This window comes from Cynoglossus semilaevis, chromosome 18 (assembly GCF_000523025.1).
Source record: "Cynoglossus semilaevis isolate Cse_v1.0 chromosome 18, Cse_v1.0, whole genome shotgun sequence".
Taxonomy (NCBI): domain Eukaryota; kingdom Metazoa; phylum Chordata; class Actinopteri; order Pleuronectiformes; family Cynoglossidae; genus Cynoglossus; species Cynoglossus semilaevis.
In genome coordinates, this window is record NC_024324.1 from 6,396,705 (window position 1) to 6,416,761 (window position 20,057).

General features: G+C 41.5%; 1 protein-coding gene across 2 annotated transcripts in view; it reads right to left on the reverse strand.

Moving 5' to 3' along the window:
- Positions 1 to 20,057, reverse strand: part of khdrbs3 (KH domain containing, RNA binding, signal transduction associated 3) — a 61,544-nt gene that overhangs the window by 9,999 nt on the left and 31,488 nt on the right. Inside the window, exons 3-7 of one of the 2 annotated variants that reach the window (XM_017041085.2) lie at positions 13,370 to 13,486; positions 11,178 to 11,324; positions 10,321 to 10,460; positions 7,192 to 7,369; positions 1,343 to 1,425 (exon numbers count right to left, since the gene is read on the reverse strand). In XM_017041085.2, coding sequence (XP_016896574.1) covers positions 1,343 to 1,425; positions 7,192 to 7,369; positions 10,321 to 10,460; positions 11,178 to 11,324; positions 13,370 to 13,486 — 665 coding nt within the window. Of the gene's footprint in view, positions 1 to 1,342; positions 1,426 to 7,191; positions 7,373 to 10,320; positions 10,461 to 11,177; positions 11,325 to 13,369; positions 13,487 to 20,057 lie in introns of both variants that reach the window. The other variant, XM_008331369.3, reaches the window with a different exon arrangement.

Below are 20,057 nucleotides of genomic sequence, written 5' to 3' on the forward strand. Positions count from 1 at the left end.
TTTTAAGCCAAAACCAGGACACAGGATTCAAAAATATGGCCGGCACATTGTGATTCAGTTGTCTCCTCAGGCACTGACTTCTGCTGTCTGGTCCCCATTAGTTACTTCGTCTCCTGCCACATAACAGACACCAGGATCTCTGGGTCAAACCGGCCTCCAGCCTCACCACGACCGATTCAATTTTTCTTGCACGCCACCACCGGACCCTGCACCCTCCCCCCATTATTCACAAGGTTTCCCTTGAAACAAATTGCTGCAGCTTCCTGCGGCAATGCATCCACCCAGGGAGCATTTCTTCAGCCCTCCGCACTAACACATGCCCCAGTACGGGGGCAGGAGAGGAACGCATGTACAGGTGGGTGTTTTCAATTTACCTGAACAAAGAGGGAGAGGAGCAAACAGAGAAGATAAACGAGGCGGCGCTGACATAGATCCTGTCACCTCCACAAAGTAAAACATCGACCACTACAGTTAGAGAAGCCGAGAGACACCGAGACTTCTCTTTTCTCTCCCCCTCCCTCCCCTCCCGTCCCCCCCGCCTCCCCGCTGTCAATACAGCCATAACTTTTGACTTCATTAATTCTGGCGTCCATTCACTTATCGTTGCTCTAACACACACATTTTTATTAACACTCACTGCAGGAGTTTAAAATAGCTCAACGCCCCTGATGTGTGTGTGTCGGTGATGCTCGGCTTGCATCAGACCTCAAGTCCACAGCCGGCAAGTTGACCGACACGAATGTCAAATCGATCGTGAGGGTCTGTGGCTCGACAGCCGCTGACGAGATGTACAGTGATGACAATTTTCCATGTGGACAACTCCATCGTTAGTCTCAAATAAAAACGGAAAAAAAAAAAAAAAAATGAAACGATAAATCAGATCTTGTTTTTACTGTTTCGGAACAATTTCAACGATAAAGATTTAAAGTTTATCTTGAAGGACACGGCAAAGGTCGGAACCAAACACTTCATTTCACTCTTCACGAGATGCTCAACTAACAAGAGGTGATTTGTAGAGGTGGAAATGAGGCAGAAAATGAGGATGAATGACATTTAACCGTTCATGCACCACAATCCAGCTGTTCTCCAGCCTCGGAAAACTTCGTTCTTACTCCTCGCACTAAACACCAAGTATACAGTAGCTTAGCATTAAGAAGGAAATTAGCCAAGGAGGCTTGTTGTTGACGACGTGGTCACTGGTGAAGAAACATTTTGATGCAGTTGAACTGATGGACATGGACAGTTGTTAAATGCTCACCAGCTGTGTGGCTTTCAAAACGGAGAGCAGTTAAAATTAAAACCAAAACACCTCGGGGTTTTAAGTGAAGGAACGGTGACTCACTTTTGTCCTTGATTGCTGTAGTTGTTGTCGTACGATTCGTATCCCTGGTCGTCGTAAGCTGTCCCGTATCCATCATCGTATTCCTGGAAATAAGGAGAAATTGCAAAGTGAGATATATAAATACAAATTTTATATCCGTTTTTTGACAGCTTGGTGTGCCAGAGTCAGCCCACAAGCCAGCGGTTTGTAATCAGTTTCTAATCCTGAAATTTTGACCAATATCGGACTGAGACTGATACTGAGAATCAGATCAACCGGGCCGCAGTGGGACACAAAAATGTACTTCAGTTTTACTAATTTTCTTAATACAAAGAATCTAGTCATATCCTTTTATTTACATTGTTTTACTGCATTTTATGTTTTATTTTTATTTTCTAAAATATAACTGCCCTTCAAAAATGGCGCCGTACAGCAGTCCGCAGTAACGGCCGATACCGGCTGACAGGTACAAAAAAGGTCGGGACTGCTGCCGTAGATCACACTACAAATCATACATCTGGTCAGTAAAGATGTAAAGATGAGGGGAAAACTTGCAGCATGTTTCAGTTCATTTTTTCACTGTCTTATTCATCCTACTGGGCACCGCAGTGCACTGCAGCAGATGTAGGCCAGCCTTAAGGTCCTGCTGTCTGAACTCCACCGAGCTGCAACACTGGGAAAACTGCAGCCTTGCCCTTGTCTCCGAGTCAACTGACTGACAGTGGGATGTAAAGACTCTCACTGGGCTACGTTTCATCAGCACCTCAAAGGATGAGTCTGGAACATCTGTTTGTGTTCCAGCAATCTGCCCTCCCTCATCCCCAAAGCCAAGCCAGGCCCCTGCCAAGACAAACATCAAAGAAAACCAGCGCCGCACTCGTCCTAATTTGGGATAAATGGGACTTATGTTCCACAAAAGGCGTCGACCCCTTGCGACACATCGCTCATCCCTGCACACGTACCGGCTAATTCCATCTGCTGCCGATTTGCACGCTCGGAATGAGAGTCTGGAAGGTTTAGCTGCAGGAGGAGGAAGTGCTCGCCGAATAAACAAGACTCCAAATCCTGATTAGAAATTCGGTTTTCGCCAAATGACATGCAAATGGCGTTTGAGTTGAAACTCTTATCTGGGCTATCTGAGCCCATTTTACCAGGGCGTTATTTCATTTGGGTCAACTGTAGTTTTTTCTAAGGCGTTCTCAGCCGGTTCAGCGGTGACTCCTTCATGCTAGTTTTGGTAGTTTGTGTGAAGGATTTGTTTTTTTTTTTTTGTTTTTTTTTTTGTTCTAGCTAAAGAGAATTCAGGTCCCACTTGGTTAAAGCAATTCTGCAGCTACAAGAGCTTTCGCAATGTCAACAATTCCCCATGCAAGGCCTCGCTAAGGAGAGCTGCTGTACTTTTGGCAATATTAAACCCCTGGACCCCATTTAAATGCAATAAGGGCAGCGGTTCCCGAAGGGCTGAGTCATTGTGCGAGACAGGATTTAGTTTTATAAAGTTGTAGACGTTTATTTGCAAATTGCAATTGTGGCAGTTGGCATAACCACGCAAACGTCATGTGACGCCAAGTTCACGAGCAGCACGAATTTGGAAAGTCAGTTGAGTTCCTATATTCTCTGCGACAGACGCGGTTTGTAATGCATTTTAATCTATTTTTAATAAATCCCGTGCTCATGCGGCTGTTATATATTTCCACTGTCACAAACATTACAACATGGCAGGTTTTTAGCCGAGTGTTGGGAGCCTCGGCGGCAGTGAAACTAAAACCTTGCAGCTCGGGTGGTTAAGGATGCCTGGAGGGCAGACAGATAAATCCTCCCGAGTCGAGAGCTGATAAATAATTGCTCATACTACAAGTCCATGATTAGAAATACATTAAAAGACAAATATTTTTTTTCACGAAAAGTAAAAAAGTAAAAAATGCAAAACATATGGTTGTTATTGTTTTCTTTTCTTACTTGTCACTCAACAGCCTTGTTCTATAGCAGACGCTACATTTTCAACAAAGAAAATCAATTTGTCGTTTCTTTTTCTTGGCTCATGTACATATGGATACTAATGTTCCATGAAGGCACCATGCGCCAGGAGACGGCGTTTGATTTTCTTTCAAATAAAGACCTCAAGCATGAGGTCGTGCTGACAGTAATGTTTTTGCTTTTTTTTTTTTTTTGCTCGTCATTCCATGATTCACCAGGTTCAACAACCTACTCATTTGTGAAGCTCAGTTCCCAGCACCAGAAACATCAGCTGTTTATGAATCAAATTCACATATATAATCATATATTTTCTATATCTCAGTTTCTTTTTCCTGATATATCATTTACTCTCGGAGCATCTTCGACAGCAGAGAAGCTCAACATCTTCAGCAGAGCTAAGCGGGATTATTGTGACGGTGAGAAGATGGAGTGAGAGTAGAAGAGAGAGGGAGGGAGGGAGGGAGGGAGGGAGGGAGAGAGATCAACCCCTAAGTGACTCTTTCATTTGTATGCCAGTGGATGGCTGAGAGGCGTGTTGTTAAAAGATAAGGACTGGCCTCTGAGGCCACTGAAGACTAACAAAGGGTCTGGCACTGCATGTTACAACAGCGGTATCACAGCCGCGCCGCTGTGCCTTACAATACCACTGGAACAGATAGGAGGACACTGGAGCTCTGAGCAGGCTTTTCCAGAACCGGATTTCACTTCCTGAACACTGTATTTAATCCAAATGAGTTCAGCACCACACGGCTGCTCGCTCGCGCTACAATTGTGCAGACACGCTGATTGGCCTGTGCAAATGAATCCCGTACGGTTCAAACAGGTCCAAACAGGAAGTTAAAAAAAAGAATCCATTTTGTGTGATTTACACTGCTATCCCTCTCGGACCGAACGAATCACATTAACATCAGGAGACGGTTATAATATAGTCATGAGGTTCTCACGTTTCCAAAAGGAACTTAGTCATTCATTCAGCTTTTCCTGCCAGGGTGAGCAGGAAGGAATTTGCTGAGGCTTCTCTGCTGCGCCGGTAGAAATACTGACTGTGCTATCAGATTGTTGCTGCCAAAAAAGTTGGCCTCATGCATCAAGTTGAGGCATCGCCTCCCTGTGTTACGCTTGACAAATGCCTTTTGCCCCCCCCCCTCTTATTTAACCACCCTGTGATGTCTGATTTGAAATAAACGTTGCCTCCTGTAGGTGAGTAAAAAACAACCAAACAAACAGCACGATGTTCGTTTTACTAACTCAGCGCCACACATACGCCATCTAAATGGTTCATATATCTATATGACAGGTCAATCAACGTAGCGTGATTCTTGTTAAGATCGTGCGCGTGAGTCACGATGAAGTCAGGTTAGCCCAGATTTAGCCCAAAAGTTCTAATAACTGTTACGTAAAAGTACAAAAACGTCTTACCAATAGATAATACCCTTCAGAACAAGTGTATTTGGAGTATATTTATTTATATTTAAGCCTGTTTGAACATGTCTTGAGAAGGTGTTTTCCATTTTATGAAACAAATTATAAATAACACAGGGATTGGTTATTAGCACGAATGTGATTTTTTTTTTTTTAAAAACAAACCTGAATCCAAAGGTTTTTAAACTTGTCCAGTTTAATGCACCTCATTTGTATTTGTACTGAACTGTTTTGTTGCTTCTTTTTTTTTTTTTCTCCTGCAAATTACATTCAGCCCACACTAACACAAATACAAGGCCAGTATCGCCAGACGACACAGTTTAATTAACACTCTTCTTTCAACAGGGCTAGACATGTGGAGAGGTGCCTGAGGGGGCTGACGGTTTTTCATGCCGCAACAGTCAGCAAGCACCGACTGTACTCCGAATGGATTATTGTACACGGAGGATTTAACGTAAATATTGCTGTCCCATGTGAACTGCGTGCCGTGATTTCCTTGGCCAAAGGCAGTGAGCTTAAATTTGCAAATGATAAGACTAAAAGAAAAAAAACCCTTTTGAGTTTTCATAAATTTCTCCATGTTTTGGCCTCAGATCTACCTTATACCTGCAGACAAATGTAAATATTTAGTGCAGGGGTGCCAAATATAGTGGTCAGGGGCCAAAACTGGCCCGCTAGAGTGTTTAATCTGACCCACTTGAGGATTTTTTTTATTGTATTTGATTAAACATGAATAAATAAAAAAAAGTATGTAATGTACTGGTTTGCATGAAAACAAAGTCTAATTAGGTTGCATGCTGCCCATGAACCAAAAAAAGGGTGACACCCCTGCTTTAGTGCGTAGTAGTTGAAGTAGCATCTTCCGTTTTCATATTGTCCATTTTTATAACGCATTTAAAGATGACACACTGTCTGACTAAAAAAAAATAATATAGGAATTACATTACATTTCATTCTCCTCCAATGAGATTAGCAGCATGTAAGACACAGATTTCAATGAACCAAATGAATTATGTGAAATAAGATTTAGCCGCTATCGCAGTTAATCACCAAGGATCGACGGCACTGCCAGGAATAGATCATGTGGTAATTCAATTTCTGATATTATACGTGGAAACAATTTGATTCAGGGTAATTTGATAGAGACGCTCCTGCCGCTGGAAAAAAAAAAAAAGGATTTTGTTGACAAAATAACAAGCGGGTCAAAGATACGGTGTATCAGGTCACCCAGAACTGTTTTTACTCAACACGAAAAACTAAAACTCCAGCTGAACTAACGTTTTGGCCTCAGGAAAAAGACAAGACAGCAGTGGATGCTGAGCAGTGATAGACGGAGACCACATCTCTTTGTCTTCACACTGATGAACCAAACAGGCAATCTGTTAACGCCAAACACAGTACACTTGTCTCAGGACGGTGATATATTCGCAGAGTACAGAGCAACTCATTCAGCCTCTAATTTGCAGCGATGTGCTTAGATTTATCATCTGGCAGATGCTGGGGGTCTGCCACCCGCCACCCGGCCCCCCCCACACACACTCTAGTACACAGGTGCAGGTGTCGTAGGATGCGGTTTACAACTGTGACAATGATGGGAAACAGCTGGTCCAGGAGTCATTCCCTACGACCTCCACGCACTTGAATGGCAACCTCCGAATAAACCTGTCAGATGTGGTTAGGTACGGGCTGCTGTGGCGATTGCCAACACGGGCCACCTCCTCTCTGCTGCTAGCTGCTAAATATGTGTTGTTGACGCTAAAGTCCCAGTGGAACTTTCTCGGGGCTGTCGCGCGTCGGCTTTGTCGCTCGAGCCTAATGTATTCATCTCTGGCAGATGTTGATATTACAGACAGAGTCCCTTTAGACTGTGCAGGTACACTTAGAATCCAGATATTAATATTGACAACAGAGAGGAATGCACAGTTTTATAGCAGGTCGTCAAACAAACAAGTGGAAATGCTTGCTTGCTAATATAGATGGATGGATGGATGGATGGATGGATGGATGGATGGATGGATGGATGGATGGATAGATAGATAGATAGAGTTGTGTCCACTTCTTTCAGATAGTCCTTCATTTAAATTAATTATCTTTCGTTTAAAATCTTTTTTCCGTCTAGGTTTCCAGTCTTTTTTGAGTTTCCAAGATTCCGAAATAACAGCCTCCATTTTTTGCATCATGTCTGAATTGCCAGAGTCTTTCAGTGTGTTGCTATGATTCGTTCCGCCGTCGCAAAGGCAACAAATTAGCGCTGTGTGAAAGGAGGAGTAATTAGTGTCTTTTGACAACTTTATTGCATCACTGAACCAGAAAGAACTTGTCAAGCCCCCCAAAATGTTGGGCCTGTCGCAGATGATTAGCAAAATGAACACAGTCCAAAAATAAAGGGAGAATCAAGATGACAGAAAAAAAAAAAAAAAAAAAAAAGCTAAGACCAAAGAGATGAAAACCCTATCTTTTCATGTACTCACATATTCTCCGTAGGCGTCCTGGACGGGCGGAGGAGCCGGTCGGTATCCGGCAGCTGGTGGGGCACCTCTGGCTCTCTGCACGCCCCTCCCTCTGGAGGAAGGAGGCCGGCTGAGAGGAGTTCCTCTGGGCGCTGCTCCTCGGGGCACAGCTGCATGCAGGGAAGGAACTCCTCCTCGACTTCTGACACCAGACACAAACATCCGCACAAGGTTGAGATGAAAGAGAAGACATGTTTGTTTTATGTCTTTAAAAAAAAAAAAGTAGAATTAATTAGGTGCAGCAGTTAATATCCTCCTAAAACTCCATTTCACATGTTTCATAAGATAACATGAGATGTGATCTGTCTCTGTTGCCTTCTTTTCGATAACTAATATTCAACGTGGGCCAAATGACTTGGAGATGAATTCGATGCAGTCACTTTCAAAAGATACACGTGGGCGGAGAGAGGAAGAGCAAGGATGGAGGTTACATTTCCTCCTGGTCAGAAAGAGTGAGTCACATCCATGAAAAACATTAAAAAAAAAAAAAAAAAACACAAACACATAACTTGAGTTTTTGGCAATTTTTATAGCTTTAAAAAAATAATAAAATTAGTCAATTAATAAACAAATGATAAAAAGGCAAATACTGAAGATATTTAAAAAAATTAAATCCTACAAAATGAAATAAAATCTTCAGTACGGCAGGAAGCGCGGCTCTCACTTCCATCCTGACACTCGCTCCGTCACCTCTCTCTCTCTGACGTGTAGTCTGATAAACCAGAGGATCTTGCTGTATTTTGTTTGTTTGTTTCCTACAGTATTTCCCCTACATACAGCAGTTTATTTTTATATATATATATTTTTTTTTTTTCATCTCAAATGTTAGGGCAAAACAACTGTCTGTTACTGAAAGATGCTGATCTGTATCTGTAGATAAATTAACACTGTACCTCTGAAGACAAAACTGGTCTGTCATCAGAATGAGAGTGGAGCGCAGCGGCGCTCCTCCGTTTGGAATCAAAAGCTGTCTGAACCTGCTGTGCTGTTTAGAAAAGTTGCCTTTTTGAATCTGAGACGTCTCCTTAATTCACTTCACCAATCTGAGCTGCAGAGAAACCACCATAGGTGCTGCCCAGGTCGTTTTCCTCCTATGGTTCCTGTGTGAGGGCTGTGTTTATATATATATATAAATACTGCAGTGGAAGTGCATCGTAGATTTAGGGCAGAAGGACAAAAAAAAAAGTTCGAAAAACTGGAACTATCTGTTTTTCTGAATAACGAGGACAGCGAATGATGTTTACTTGATGGAAAATTAGGCCACCCCCATCTGGGGTGGTGGTGGTGGGAGGGCAGTCAACGGCCTTTCTTAAACAACTCAATTTCTCTTCTAGCAGCAGCTCTAGTCAAAGTGGAGGCGTAGAAGAGCAGATATACAAAGACCTTGCTGAGAAATGGTGAAGATCAGCACGGTACACGTGGGAATATCCGGGCTAATTGTACGATACTTCCTATTGGTAAACCCACGAGCGGCGCTGCGTTAGGCATGAAAAATGTTCATTTAAATACGGCTATTTTAATTCCACAAAGAAGTAGAAGAACATCTCCTTGAGCATCTCAAATCCGATCTCTAAATCTATCTAAAGACGTCATGTAACCATGTCCTTATCCTTGTCTTACAGTGCCGATAATTAATGCACGCAAACGGGCGTTTAAGTATTCCAACGACCTTGAGTATATTTATTTGTAGTGTTTGGAGACCTCAGGGGAAGCGAGTTAGCAAGGTTGTACTGGTTAAAGACCTAGAAACCTTCAGCTGGATGGCATATACAGTACATACGTAGTGAAAGCTACGAGTACCTGTTTTATTTGGTAGGTTCAAAACAGTACCACAGTTCCTTTAAAGACAAACTCTGACATGCAAACTAGCCCCGGCTTTAGACATATTCCATTTGATGTCACTAGTTTTCCTTTTCTTTCTCCAGTGAGGAAGAAACAGACTAATTTAAAGTGTATCAGCTTTCTGCGTAGTTCCAGGCTGCAAGAAAAAGCACTTTGTAGCTGTTTGCCAATCATCATCTGTTGTTTCTCCCTTTATGGTTAATTCCAAAAGAAGCCTGAGACACGAAGTAACAAATATCTGAGCTCATGTTCCCATCTTCAGAAGACACCGCATCGCCCCCAGTCTTTTTTCTTTAAAAAAATAAGAGAAACGACTCCAAGAAGACGGCGGTAACTTGTCACATTATACCAAATATTTGACGAGCGTCTGAAGTTTGGTTCTCAATTTGTGCCAAAATGTGATTATACACTGGTCTCCGTCAGTCAGCTAATACCTCAGAAGTCTTCAGTAACAGAGACTGTGTATACTGTAGTCTGAGCATCGCAGGCTGCGGCAAATGCACTCCAGCCATTACTTTGATTCAGTAACTATTATTAACAATTTGATGACTTTGTTGGGTAAAATAATATTGGACTTACAGTAGAAAGTACTGGGACACAGCACTGTCTTTTCTCTATATGCTCAAAGTGCATTGCTGATAAATGAAACTAGACTCAGTCATAAATAAAAAAAATAAAAAAGTCATACATTTTTACCACTGCCATTAAAAATTACTGCCAGTGGAGACCCCGAGACTAAACCGCAAAAGCCTTGAGATCCCAGCACGGGTTAGTGAAGTCAATGTTATCAATTTGTGCAGTTTTTGAGCTATTACACAAACTGCAGCTTTGTTGCCTGGTAATAATTTTTAAAAAAGCAAATAAAAAAAACCCCAACATTTTCACATAGTCAAAATACTCTGCTGACTCTTAAACATAATGGCTTTATCAACCTAACCTGCTGTAAGTCAATTCTTCCAATCTGTTTTTATGCACTCCCTCTTTTCCTCTATCGTTTCACTGCTACCTATTTCTTTCAAACGCTCTCATGTGTCGCCCCCTTCTGAGGGGCAGTCCTTGGATTAGAGTGGGAGCCGACTGTGTAATGAGCTGTGGCCCGAGCAAATCAAGAGTGAGCATGGTACAACTGCTGCCAACATTTGGCCTGACATGTTTGGTAAAACAAACAACCAGACTCATTGACACAAAAAGTAACTTTTTTTAAAGTGTTATATACACATCCAAGCATGAAAACAAACAGTGGATTACCTGGGAGGCCCAGGCACAGGTGTCCCTCTCGCACGGGCGACCGACTTGCCCCTCACCGACGGCACCTTGGCGTCCTCCGAGCCACCATTCAAGTACGTGAGCTCCTGCAGCTGGGCCTGTCTGATCTCATCATTGTAATCCTGCGCACAGAGATGGCATTATCACGCACAGACTTCCACACAGCCCCAGACAGCCGTAGCCTCACTTTCATTTACTCTGTATTGAATTACAGTCTTTATCTCCAGGGCTGCAGCCCCAGGAATATCTAATTAATGTTACGTTACTGTATTACTACGACTGCTGCTACTGAAGATGCTAAACATTATAGATCTCCTGTTGATAAATCCTCAAAATCTCATTTGCCATAATCTTGTTTTGTTTTTTTTCTTTTCTTTTCTTCAGACGGTAATTCTAGCACATAATTAAAATGGAACAGTTCTTGCGTCATATAAAGGATTGGATCGCCGTATGAATTGAGGGATATTTCTGCAGGGAGCAAGTGAGAGAAATGACACGCGGTGGTAGCTACGGCATAATTAATGTTGAGATGTAAATCATCATAGCTTCAAACATAGGAGAGATTATTCATAATAAATGTAGAGAGAGCATATATGCTCCTCACTGCCAAGGAGGGTTAGCTTCTGCAGGAGACTTTTAATCCTGTGAATGAAACATTTCTTTATCAGATACTCTCTACATAAACAGCCACCTTAATACACAAAAAGTGATCTTTCAAATGTAGCATAGTACAGGATTCAGCTTAAAATCTGCAAAGTAATGTATAGGCATATCGAAATGTTAGCTTCAAATCAGTAATTTCACAATCAATCAGTTAATGTGCACGGTCGACAACATACTGGTATCAAAAACTTCTTGATCTCCTCCAGAGCGTGACCCATCCTGGCGTAGGCCTCGGCGGGAGGTGCGAACACCTCGATGAGAACGTGCAGGTCTTCATTCAGGTGGTGATATTTGGCCTCGCCGCTCTGCCGTAGCTCTTCTTCCTGATAATAAAAAAAAAAGAAGAGAGGAATCTGTATGTAAATGATGTTCATTTTGTTAAAGTACAAGATAAACTAAGTAGTTGGTACTGCTGAGCTGGATTCTGCTTTAAGCACCTACGGAGAATACATTTGTTACATTAAGATTAACCTGCTGAAAGTGGAGCGGATGTGACCTGTTGCTTCGTTCCCAGCTGTGACGGTGAAGTACAGTTCACTTTGACTGTTACAGGAAATGTAAACAGTGAGGTGGCACACAGGCCAATGGGGCCCGTGAAAGAAGCAGGCCAGTATGATGTTATTGATGGCAGGAAATAGGACAGCGAACGCTCCAAAATGTCTCCCACCCATAATGCACATAGGAACCAACAGGTTTTGTGTCCCACTTTCTCCTCCTCTTTAAAAAAAAAAGAAAAAAAGAGAAAAGTCTTCTCTGGGGCTTGTGGAATAACTGTAACTTCCTCTCTCCATACTCTCCCACCAGCGCAATGGAAGCCAGTGTCTCTGATGTCACCTAATTATAAATAACCTTCTTTTAAGTGTGCCTGTGGTATGTTAATGATATGTTAATTTCCTCCATAAATCTGCACCTTATGAGCAGAGGGCTGCGCAGCACGTAGAGGCAGTGCTGACGGTGATGAGCACGGAGACGGGCCACACCATGCACAGCTCTCCTGGCCTTTTTACTGTGTTTGTACGGCAGAGCGGAATGCAAATATTATCTGGTTCTTTAGTTATGACTTTTTAGTAAAAAAAAAACAACAAATAAGCACTTACCATTGGAAGGTTGTTATTTTAGAACAGGCTTCAGTTGTAAAATTTACAACATGTTGCTGTTGTAAATTTTTTGTTCAAATATAAATATATATGAAGTTTTTAAGTTGAAGTTCCTTTAATTACAAAAAAATTGAAAAGAATATTTTTTTTCTTAAGTGAGGTAAACCACAACAACTAATCCAAGACTCTCCAACTGCTTGGTGAGTTGATATTAACAGAGAGTCACAGGTGAGAGAGATGAAGCTGGTTAACGAGCTCAACGAGGAGAGACAGACAGAGCTGAGTTAGACTACAGCAGCAGCAGTAGAACTGGGAGAGAGAGATGGATGGATGGAGAGATAGATGGATGGATGGAGCGATAGATAGATAGATAGATAGATAGATAGATAGATAGATAGATAGATAGATAGATAGATAGATAGATAGATAGATAGATAGATAGATAGATAGTCATATTTGGAAGAGGTGACACGTGTTCATGGAGCAGAAAGGCAGAGATAACAGCAGTCCTAATAGGGAGTAGGGCGTGGAACACAGATGCTTTACATCATCCCGCTGTGACAGCAGCAGGACAGGGGAGGCGTCACAAGCAGGCGGAGAGAATCTGACTCCAACACTTCACTGCTTTAATGTCAAGGTCTTCCAGGTGCTAATATTTGAGTAATTACCATTGAGCCCAAAAACAGGAAAACATTGTAGGTAGTGAGGTAGGTAGTTCTCAACTCCAGCCCATGGATTCTAAAATAATGATCACGTCTTTATTACAGGATGCAGTTTTAACCCATGTTATACTGCTGGAACTCTTGTTCACTTCAACTCTGCATCGATTTGGTTGCTTTAACCTACACAGAGAATTTTAAATGGCGAGCGCTACAATGAGACATGCTGCTGCACAGCTGCAAAGAGACAGTCAGCAAGCGGCTGAAGATGAAGCAGCGCTTTTGTCGGAGAGGGTGCATGCCTCCTCCTCCTCCTCCTTCTCCTCCTTCCCTTCCAAAGAAAGAAGATGAGGTTCTGCACTGTACAGAGAAGGTTGTCACTCATAAATCCCAACGCAGATTTGTGCAGGCAGGTGAGGCCTGCCGAGGTCAGCACATCTCTCTGACAGATCTTTTTTTTTTTTTTTCCTGCAGATGCTCTGAGGGAGTCGAGTGGCAAAAACTATTAATACAAGTAATCTGGAAGAATGAGCTATTAAAAAAAAAAATAAAATAAAATAAAATATGAAAATGAAAAAAAAAACAAAGACAGATCACTTTTTACACTCTTACCTTTTCTTTGTCTCTCATGGATCCTTTCCCGAGAATCGACATCTTGGTGAGAGTGTCCTCCTGTAGTCTCTTTAACGAGTTCCCGCGTGGCCCCAGGAGTTTGCCGACAAAGTTAAACTGCAACACAGACGGAGAGTAAAGACATCTGTCAAGTCAGCCCCTTACAGCCCCCACCATGTGGCTGAGGCTAATGAAAATGCATGAGCCGTTTGATGGAATCTCTATAGAGGCGTGTCTGAGGTGTGTCTTTGAGCAAGGTCAAGGGGTCAGCCCTCATCCACAGATACTGTCTGCATGATTTCTTTTTCCAAAGGCAGCAAAATCATTAACTAGGGTTTAGTTATTAATGAAGACTAGCCTAGGTTAAGATCTTAACACGTTTTTAGAATGATGTGTTTGAGATCCGATGTGAAGTGGGCCGGACCAGTACAATCATAACATAATTACACATATATATAACATGTTTCCCCCCTTTGTTTTCCTGCAAATTATATTCAAAAATACACATATTTAATTAAAAAGTAATTTGAAAAAACATCACCAACATGAAGCATTTTTTTCACTTTCAAAATTCATCAAGCGGACCGGATTTAACCCCCTAGTGGGCTGGTTTTGGGCCACGGCCTGTATGTTCACAACACCTGAACTTGATTGTTAGGGACTATGGACTGACCAATATTGTTGCTTGGTTTGAACCGTTCAAAAGTAACAGTCAAGATGCATAGTACGTAGACACACACATATAGATATGCAACACCATGTCAACAACAGCACTTCCCTTCAGAAGTGAATTCCACAAATGTCTCCCACAACTGTTTTCATCATCAGTGAGCTAGTTTAGCTTGGCACTTCTTGGCCAATTCCTGGGTGAGGGATTTAGGAGGTGAGCTTCAGAGAGTCGCACTAATGCACTAACTGGCCGTTGCATTTTCTACCTTCGCTCGGCTGGAGTGTACTTCTCAGGTGCTCCGTGCACCACACTTAACACCGAGTCCTCTGACTGCACAGACCTTACTCCACAGGAAAAAATACTTTGTCCCACTGTGCTAATTCCACCCCTGCATTCTCAATGGGGAATTTGTGGCTTCCTGCTAAGATTTAACCTTGGCATATCCAAAGTCAGGTCATTATAGTGTGCAGAGTGACACGTCAACCGAAAATGACCGCTAAAAAGACGTCCGGAGAAAACACGGGGTTTCAGGGAACTGTGTTCGACTGTGCAGCGTTTCCCCCCCCCTTGTCCTGCGCCTCCATCATTACTACCTGGAGAGAACCTTGATCACTGAACTGTGCTGTCTGCAGAACAATGATTTGCAGAGCCCGATCACTCAGCTGATGTTACTACAGCCTTTGTGCACCCGTGGCGTCTGACAAGTGGAGTTCAGGGAAAAGGAGCATGGGCCGGTGTCCTGATGATAATAAGATTTTTAAAAAAATGCACACTGTGAAACCGATTCAAATGAAGATGTGAACAGACACGATATGAAGAAAACAAGGACACGTCCCGTCGAGCTGAGGCCTTAACATAATTCCTCAGTGTTGCAGCATTGGTCGTGCAGATAGTGCATAATTAAAAAGAAGTATATGTGTTAATTAGAAAAGCAGTGACAACTGAATCAAATCTGTCCTGTGATAATGAATTCAGGCAGAGCCTCCAGAGTCATTAAAATGCCATAAAATAATCCTATTTACCAAATGTAATTATGTTGTTGCAGCTGTAAGGAGTCCAGGTAATCCAAGTCGATTGTCTTGTAGTGGAAGAAAAAAAATTGCAGTTTTTATTATTAATCATAAATATTTTTTTTAATTAAAAATCATCCTTTATTTTGAATTGTTTTTGTGTCATAGAACATTGCAAAGTTAGGTTCGTCAATCACCAGATACCGACCCTGGCCTGGATCAAGCTAGTCCAGTCAAATAAGTTAGCACTGAGCGTGTACTACACATGTAAGGCATGTACTGTCATCTGGAGGCTGATGTGACTCACCAGGTTCACAGCCGAACACATTTGCTTTGACAGCTTTGATAAGTCGAACCACTAATATGCTGTTTAGAGCTCCAACAAGCCACCGAAGGAAGACAAATTCAATTTGTTCTATCTGACAGGTAGCAATGGCAAGAGCGATCGCTTTGACTCCAACGGGTTTTTCTCCTGTGCTGCACATATCACCTTTTTGGCTTTTGGCACTGAAGTGGCAAAAGCCGTTTCCCAAATAGACATTTAGAGGCATGTGCAGAGAGGGGTTAGATCCATCCACGGCAAACGTGGCTTCACATCAAAAGAAGGCTACGGACGCCGCGCCCTCACGTTCCGCGTTGCTGATTCCCTGTGATAGAGCTGTTCTTCAGCAGTGATTTTTAAAAACCAAACGCTGATGGATTTCTTCACTTCCTGTCACATCTGCAGGAGTTATGTTTCAGCAGTGCCACCGGTCGGGTTCTGTTGACATAACAGATCCTTAGAAACTACAGAGATTTGGCTTTTCACGCTTTTTTTTTTGAGGGTCCTATAATAATATAATTTAAAGATGGCTTCAAAATTCTACTATAGTATATCACAAATTAATTGGCTATACATGCATTTTAAGTGAAAAATGACTCTTTTATAACCACATTTTTCCCTGTCATATATTTCCTGTTGATGCTGGAATTTTTCACTTTGTGTGGACAGAGGCATTTTTCTTTTCCGTAATAACCTTCACCCCCAAAATATGAAACACAAGCTGTGGATATTTTTTTCTCCGTTCAGACTAAAGAAACATGTCGACTCACGATGACAATTCCTCACACTACACACCATGAAACATATAGAAGACTGACTCCTAGGCTAACAAAACTAGCTCCCCTGTTGTTTGTTAAATTACCGGTACTTTATTTCCACAAAATAAAGTGTAGCTAGTGAGTAGAAAGACCTAGGAAAAAGGCAAGACTGGAAACTGCTGGGGGAATGTGCATTACCTTTAAGCCTGCTGCATTAAAACTGTCATGCTGCAGTGATAAGGGTATCAGCCTGGATATACTGTAATACCACAGTCCAGAATTTACGATGACAGGAGAGATAGATAGATAGATAGGCTGTGCAGGTACACTTAAAATATAGATATTAATATTGACAACAAAGAGGAATGCACACTTTTATAGCACATATATCCAAACAAATAACTGTAAATCTAACTAATTATGCTGCCCTCCTTTAATTCCAAACAAAAATAAAAATAAAATAATAGCATTTTTTTTTTTTGCCCCAGTGAGGTAAACCAAAACAACTAATCCAAGACTCTAGAATTGCTTGGTGAGTTGATATGACTGATTAACAGAGAGTCACAGGTGAGAGAGATGAAGCTGGTTAACGAGCTCAACGAGGAGAGACAGACAGAGCTGAGTTAGACTACAGCAGCAGCAGTAGAACTGGGAGAGAGAGATGGATGGATGGAGAGATAGATGGATAGATAGATAGATAGGTAGATAGATAGATAGGTAGATAGATAGATAGATGGATAGATAGATAGATAGTTTTTTTTTGGTAAAACTTACACACTTACACAGTGGACCTTTCAATAAATCTAAAATTAAAATAAAAAATACACATGACAGTTCTTGTTAGAACTCCCCCTGCGGTCATTTAATTATGCAGTGTGCGATTTCATTGAGCTGTTATTTTTCTACAAAAACCTTGTCTGTGAAGAAAAAAATAATAATTAAAAAATGAAATAAAATGTTAAAAAATCACACGTGCGCTTCAAATTAAATTAAATAGACACGTGTGAGACAAAGCTTTGTCTTTTTCAGCTGTAATTGACCAAAGCATCTGAGTTTAAAGTGTTTAATTCAGGAGAGCACTACAAACTAAAAGCCCACCACAGCAGCAGGCTCACTGTACGTACACGGTTTAAGTTAGGGGAGAAAAATACCAGCTTTTCGTGTCACACCATCTCAGAATTGAAAATAACCCAAGCTTCCACCAGAATTTTTTTTTTTTTCCTTCGCCTGTTTAACTGCTGGATCTTTAAGTCCCCGTCTTAGAAAGCATCCTCTGGCAGAACTGTAGGCCATTAGCGATGCGTAAGGAGTCCCACTGGTTTATTTCCAGTTCAGATTGTGGCTTTTTTTTCTGCGCCGGGTTTGGTGATTTGTCCTCGTGCTGTCATCGCTGTCCTGCTGTCCTCAGCACAATCACTAAGGCTGGCTGACTGGCTCTGGGCGAGCCCACCTATCAGCAGCTTTGCAATAATACATTCAGGCCATGATGGAAATATCTAAGATGCCCACCCCCCTGTGTTAAGTATGAGTAATGACACGTGCGTTTCCTATGGACTGAGGTCTTCATTTATTTCACCACACAACGAGGACGGAGGAAAAATAAATAATTAAACCAAATTTCCTGTGGTTTAACTGCTCTTTTGTTTTGTTGTTTTTGGTAGTTTTGGTCTTTTTTAATTTTTTTTTTTTCTTTTGCTGGAGCTACGCCGTGGCAGCGCAGCAGGCAACAACCTGTGATTAAACACATCAGCTTTTGTTCTGGTGATTACAGGCAGCGGCAGAATCCTCTCACAAAGCCTAATGACATGAACCAGTGCATGAGCCCAGGAAGGATTTTTCTTTTTTTTTTTTTCATGAACCACATAATCCTCTGTGATAACCAAAGCATTAGCAGAAACCCAGCCAGAGTTTGATATTTGATAAACAGCAGGGATTAGAGTTATGTGTTTAGTGAGACTCATAGATTTGTACTGTCCATACTAGGAGACGAGTGTGTGTGAGAGAGAGAGACAGAGAGAGGGAGAGGGAGGGGGAGAGACGGGTATTGACTTGCTGCTGATGTGTTTAAATATAAAGATTAAGACTTCTGTCTGACATTTACTGCTATTAGTTGTATAAACATGAGACAAATCTCATGATTTCTTTCTAAATAGTCCTGGTACTAAAATAGAGCCCAGTCCAATATCTCTACATCATGCTCAATAGTCCGGTGTGTTTTGGAGAGAATGCATAATATGAGAACAGTTTGTAAAAACCCATTCCCCTGCTCACATAAAGCAGCGCCTGTTTACAGAGCCTGGAATTGTCCATGGGCTGCAGGGACAATTGACTTTCTTGTTTATTCTTTTTTCCTTCCGTGGCGCTGTGGAGCCGGCCGTCTTTCAACTGAGGCTTGGCTGGACTATATGCCGATGTGTCCCTGGGTTTTTGGATAACTTGGATATAACTCTGTGAGTCAGGCTGTTGAGCTGTCCAGAGTTTATTGGGTCTTAAAAAAAGTTTTTATTCTGGTGCAAAATATTACCAAAAGCCATTTGAACAACTGTAAAGAAAAAAAAAAAAAGCTAAAATGTTCTAATTCTAATTTAAAATGTTACTATAAGCCATTTGAACAACATGCAAAAAAAAAATGCAAAAATGAAAAAGAAAAGTTCAACATATTACCATAAGCCATTTGAACAGTTGTAAAGAAAAAAAATGCAGAAATATTTTTATTCAAATTCAAAATATTACCATAATCCAATTTGTCATAATTGTAAAATAAAAACGCAAAAATGTTTTTTAGTCTACTTTAAATTATTACCATATTCCATTTAAACAATTGTCAAAAAAATACGCAAAAATGTTTTTTTATTCTACTTCAAAATAACACCATATGCCATTTAAACAATTTAAAAAAAGCAATAATTAACGTTTGCTGCCACTGCTCTTCAAGTGTGGTGTCAGTGTACGTCTAGGATTTTAACACAAATTAAATATTTGCACACACCAATAAATTCAAATAACAGATTATTTTCCCCAGATGACTGACCTGTTTAAATTATCGAGTGAAAGTGAAAACTAATATAAAAGCTGATATGTTGCTGATTTTGACAATTAGCAACTTGCTGCATTATTTTACAGTGCATGTCATTTGAAACAAAAAAAAAAAAACAAAAAAAAAAGAGTTGTGTGACTGAACCAACGGAAAGCTGAACCAAAAGAATTCCCTCAAAGGCACCTGGCTTTGCTGCGTTTGATGCAGATCTCCAGCATCCACTAACAGCAGGTATTCAATATCCTCACTGGTGTTGCTCTGTATGGATGTCTTTGTACTGCATCAAAGCGGTTCTCACCTTTACATCAGCCCTTCCTCCTCCCCTCCCTCCCAGCGGTATACGCATGTCATGCAGGAAATGTGTGGCGCCAATAAACTGCTGTGTGTCTCCTTGTGGTGGCTGAGGCTCAGAGTGCTCTTAAAAGAGGAAACTGCTGAAGATGTCTTTACATTGAGGTAATCGAGACGCCGGTCGCCTTGAACTCAACACCTGTGGCTTTCGTGCGACTTCACTCTCACCGTGTAGGCTATCAATTTAATATGAGATCTCCAAAAGACCTGCAACTGTGTACTGTATATGTGGAATATCAGCAACAACGGCGAGATCCTGACAATAGAACCAGGAGGAACAAAACTCTGGTTGTTCTTTTTGTTCATTCACCAGGGGTGAAATCATTGGAGGCTTGGTTGTTTTTTTAATGCATCAAACTTTTTCATACTCTGTACCACCTGTGATCCCATGATTCCTTGCATTGCACACGTACCACTGGTGGTACACGTACCACAGTTTGAGAACCACCACATTAGACTACTAATGTTAAATGTTGTCATAACAATGCTGTTGCATACATTTAATCAGCCTACTGTACAATGGTAAGAATAGGATGTAAT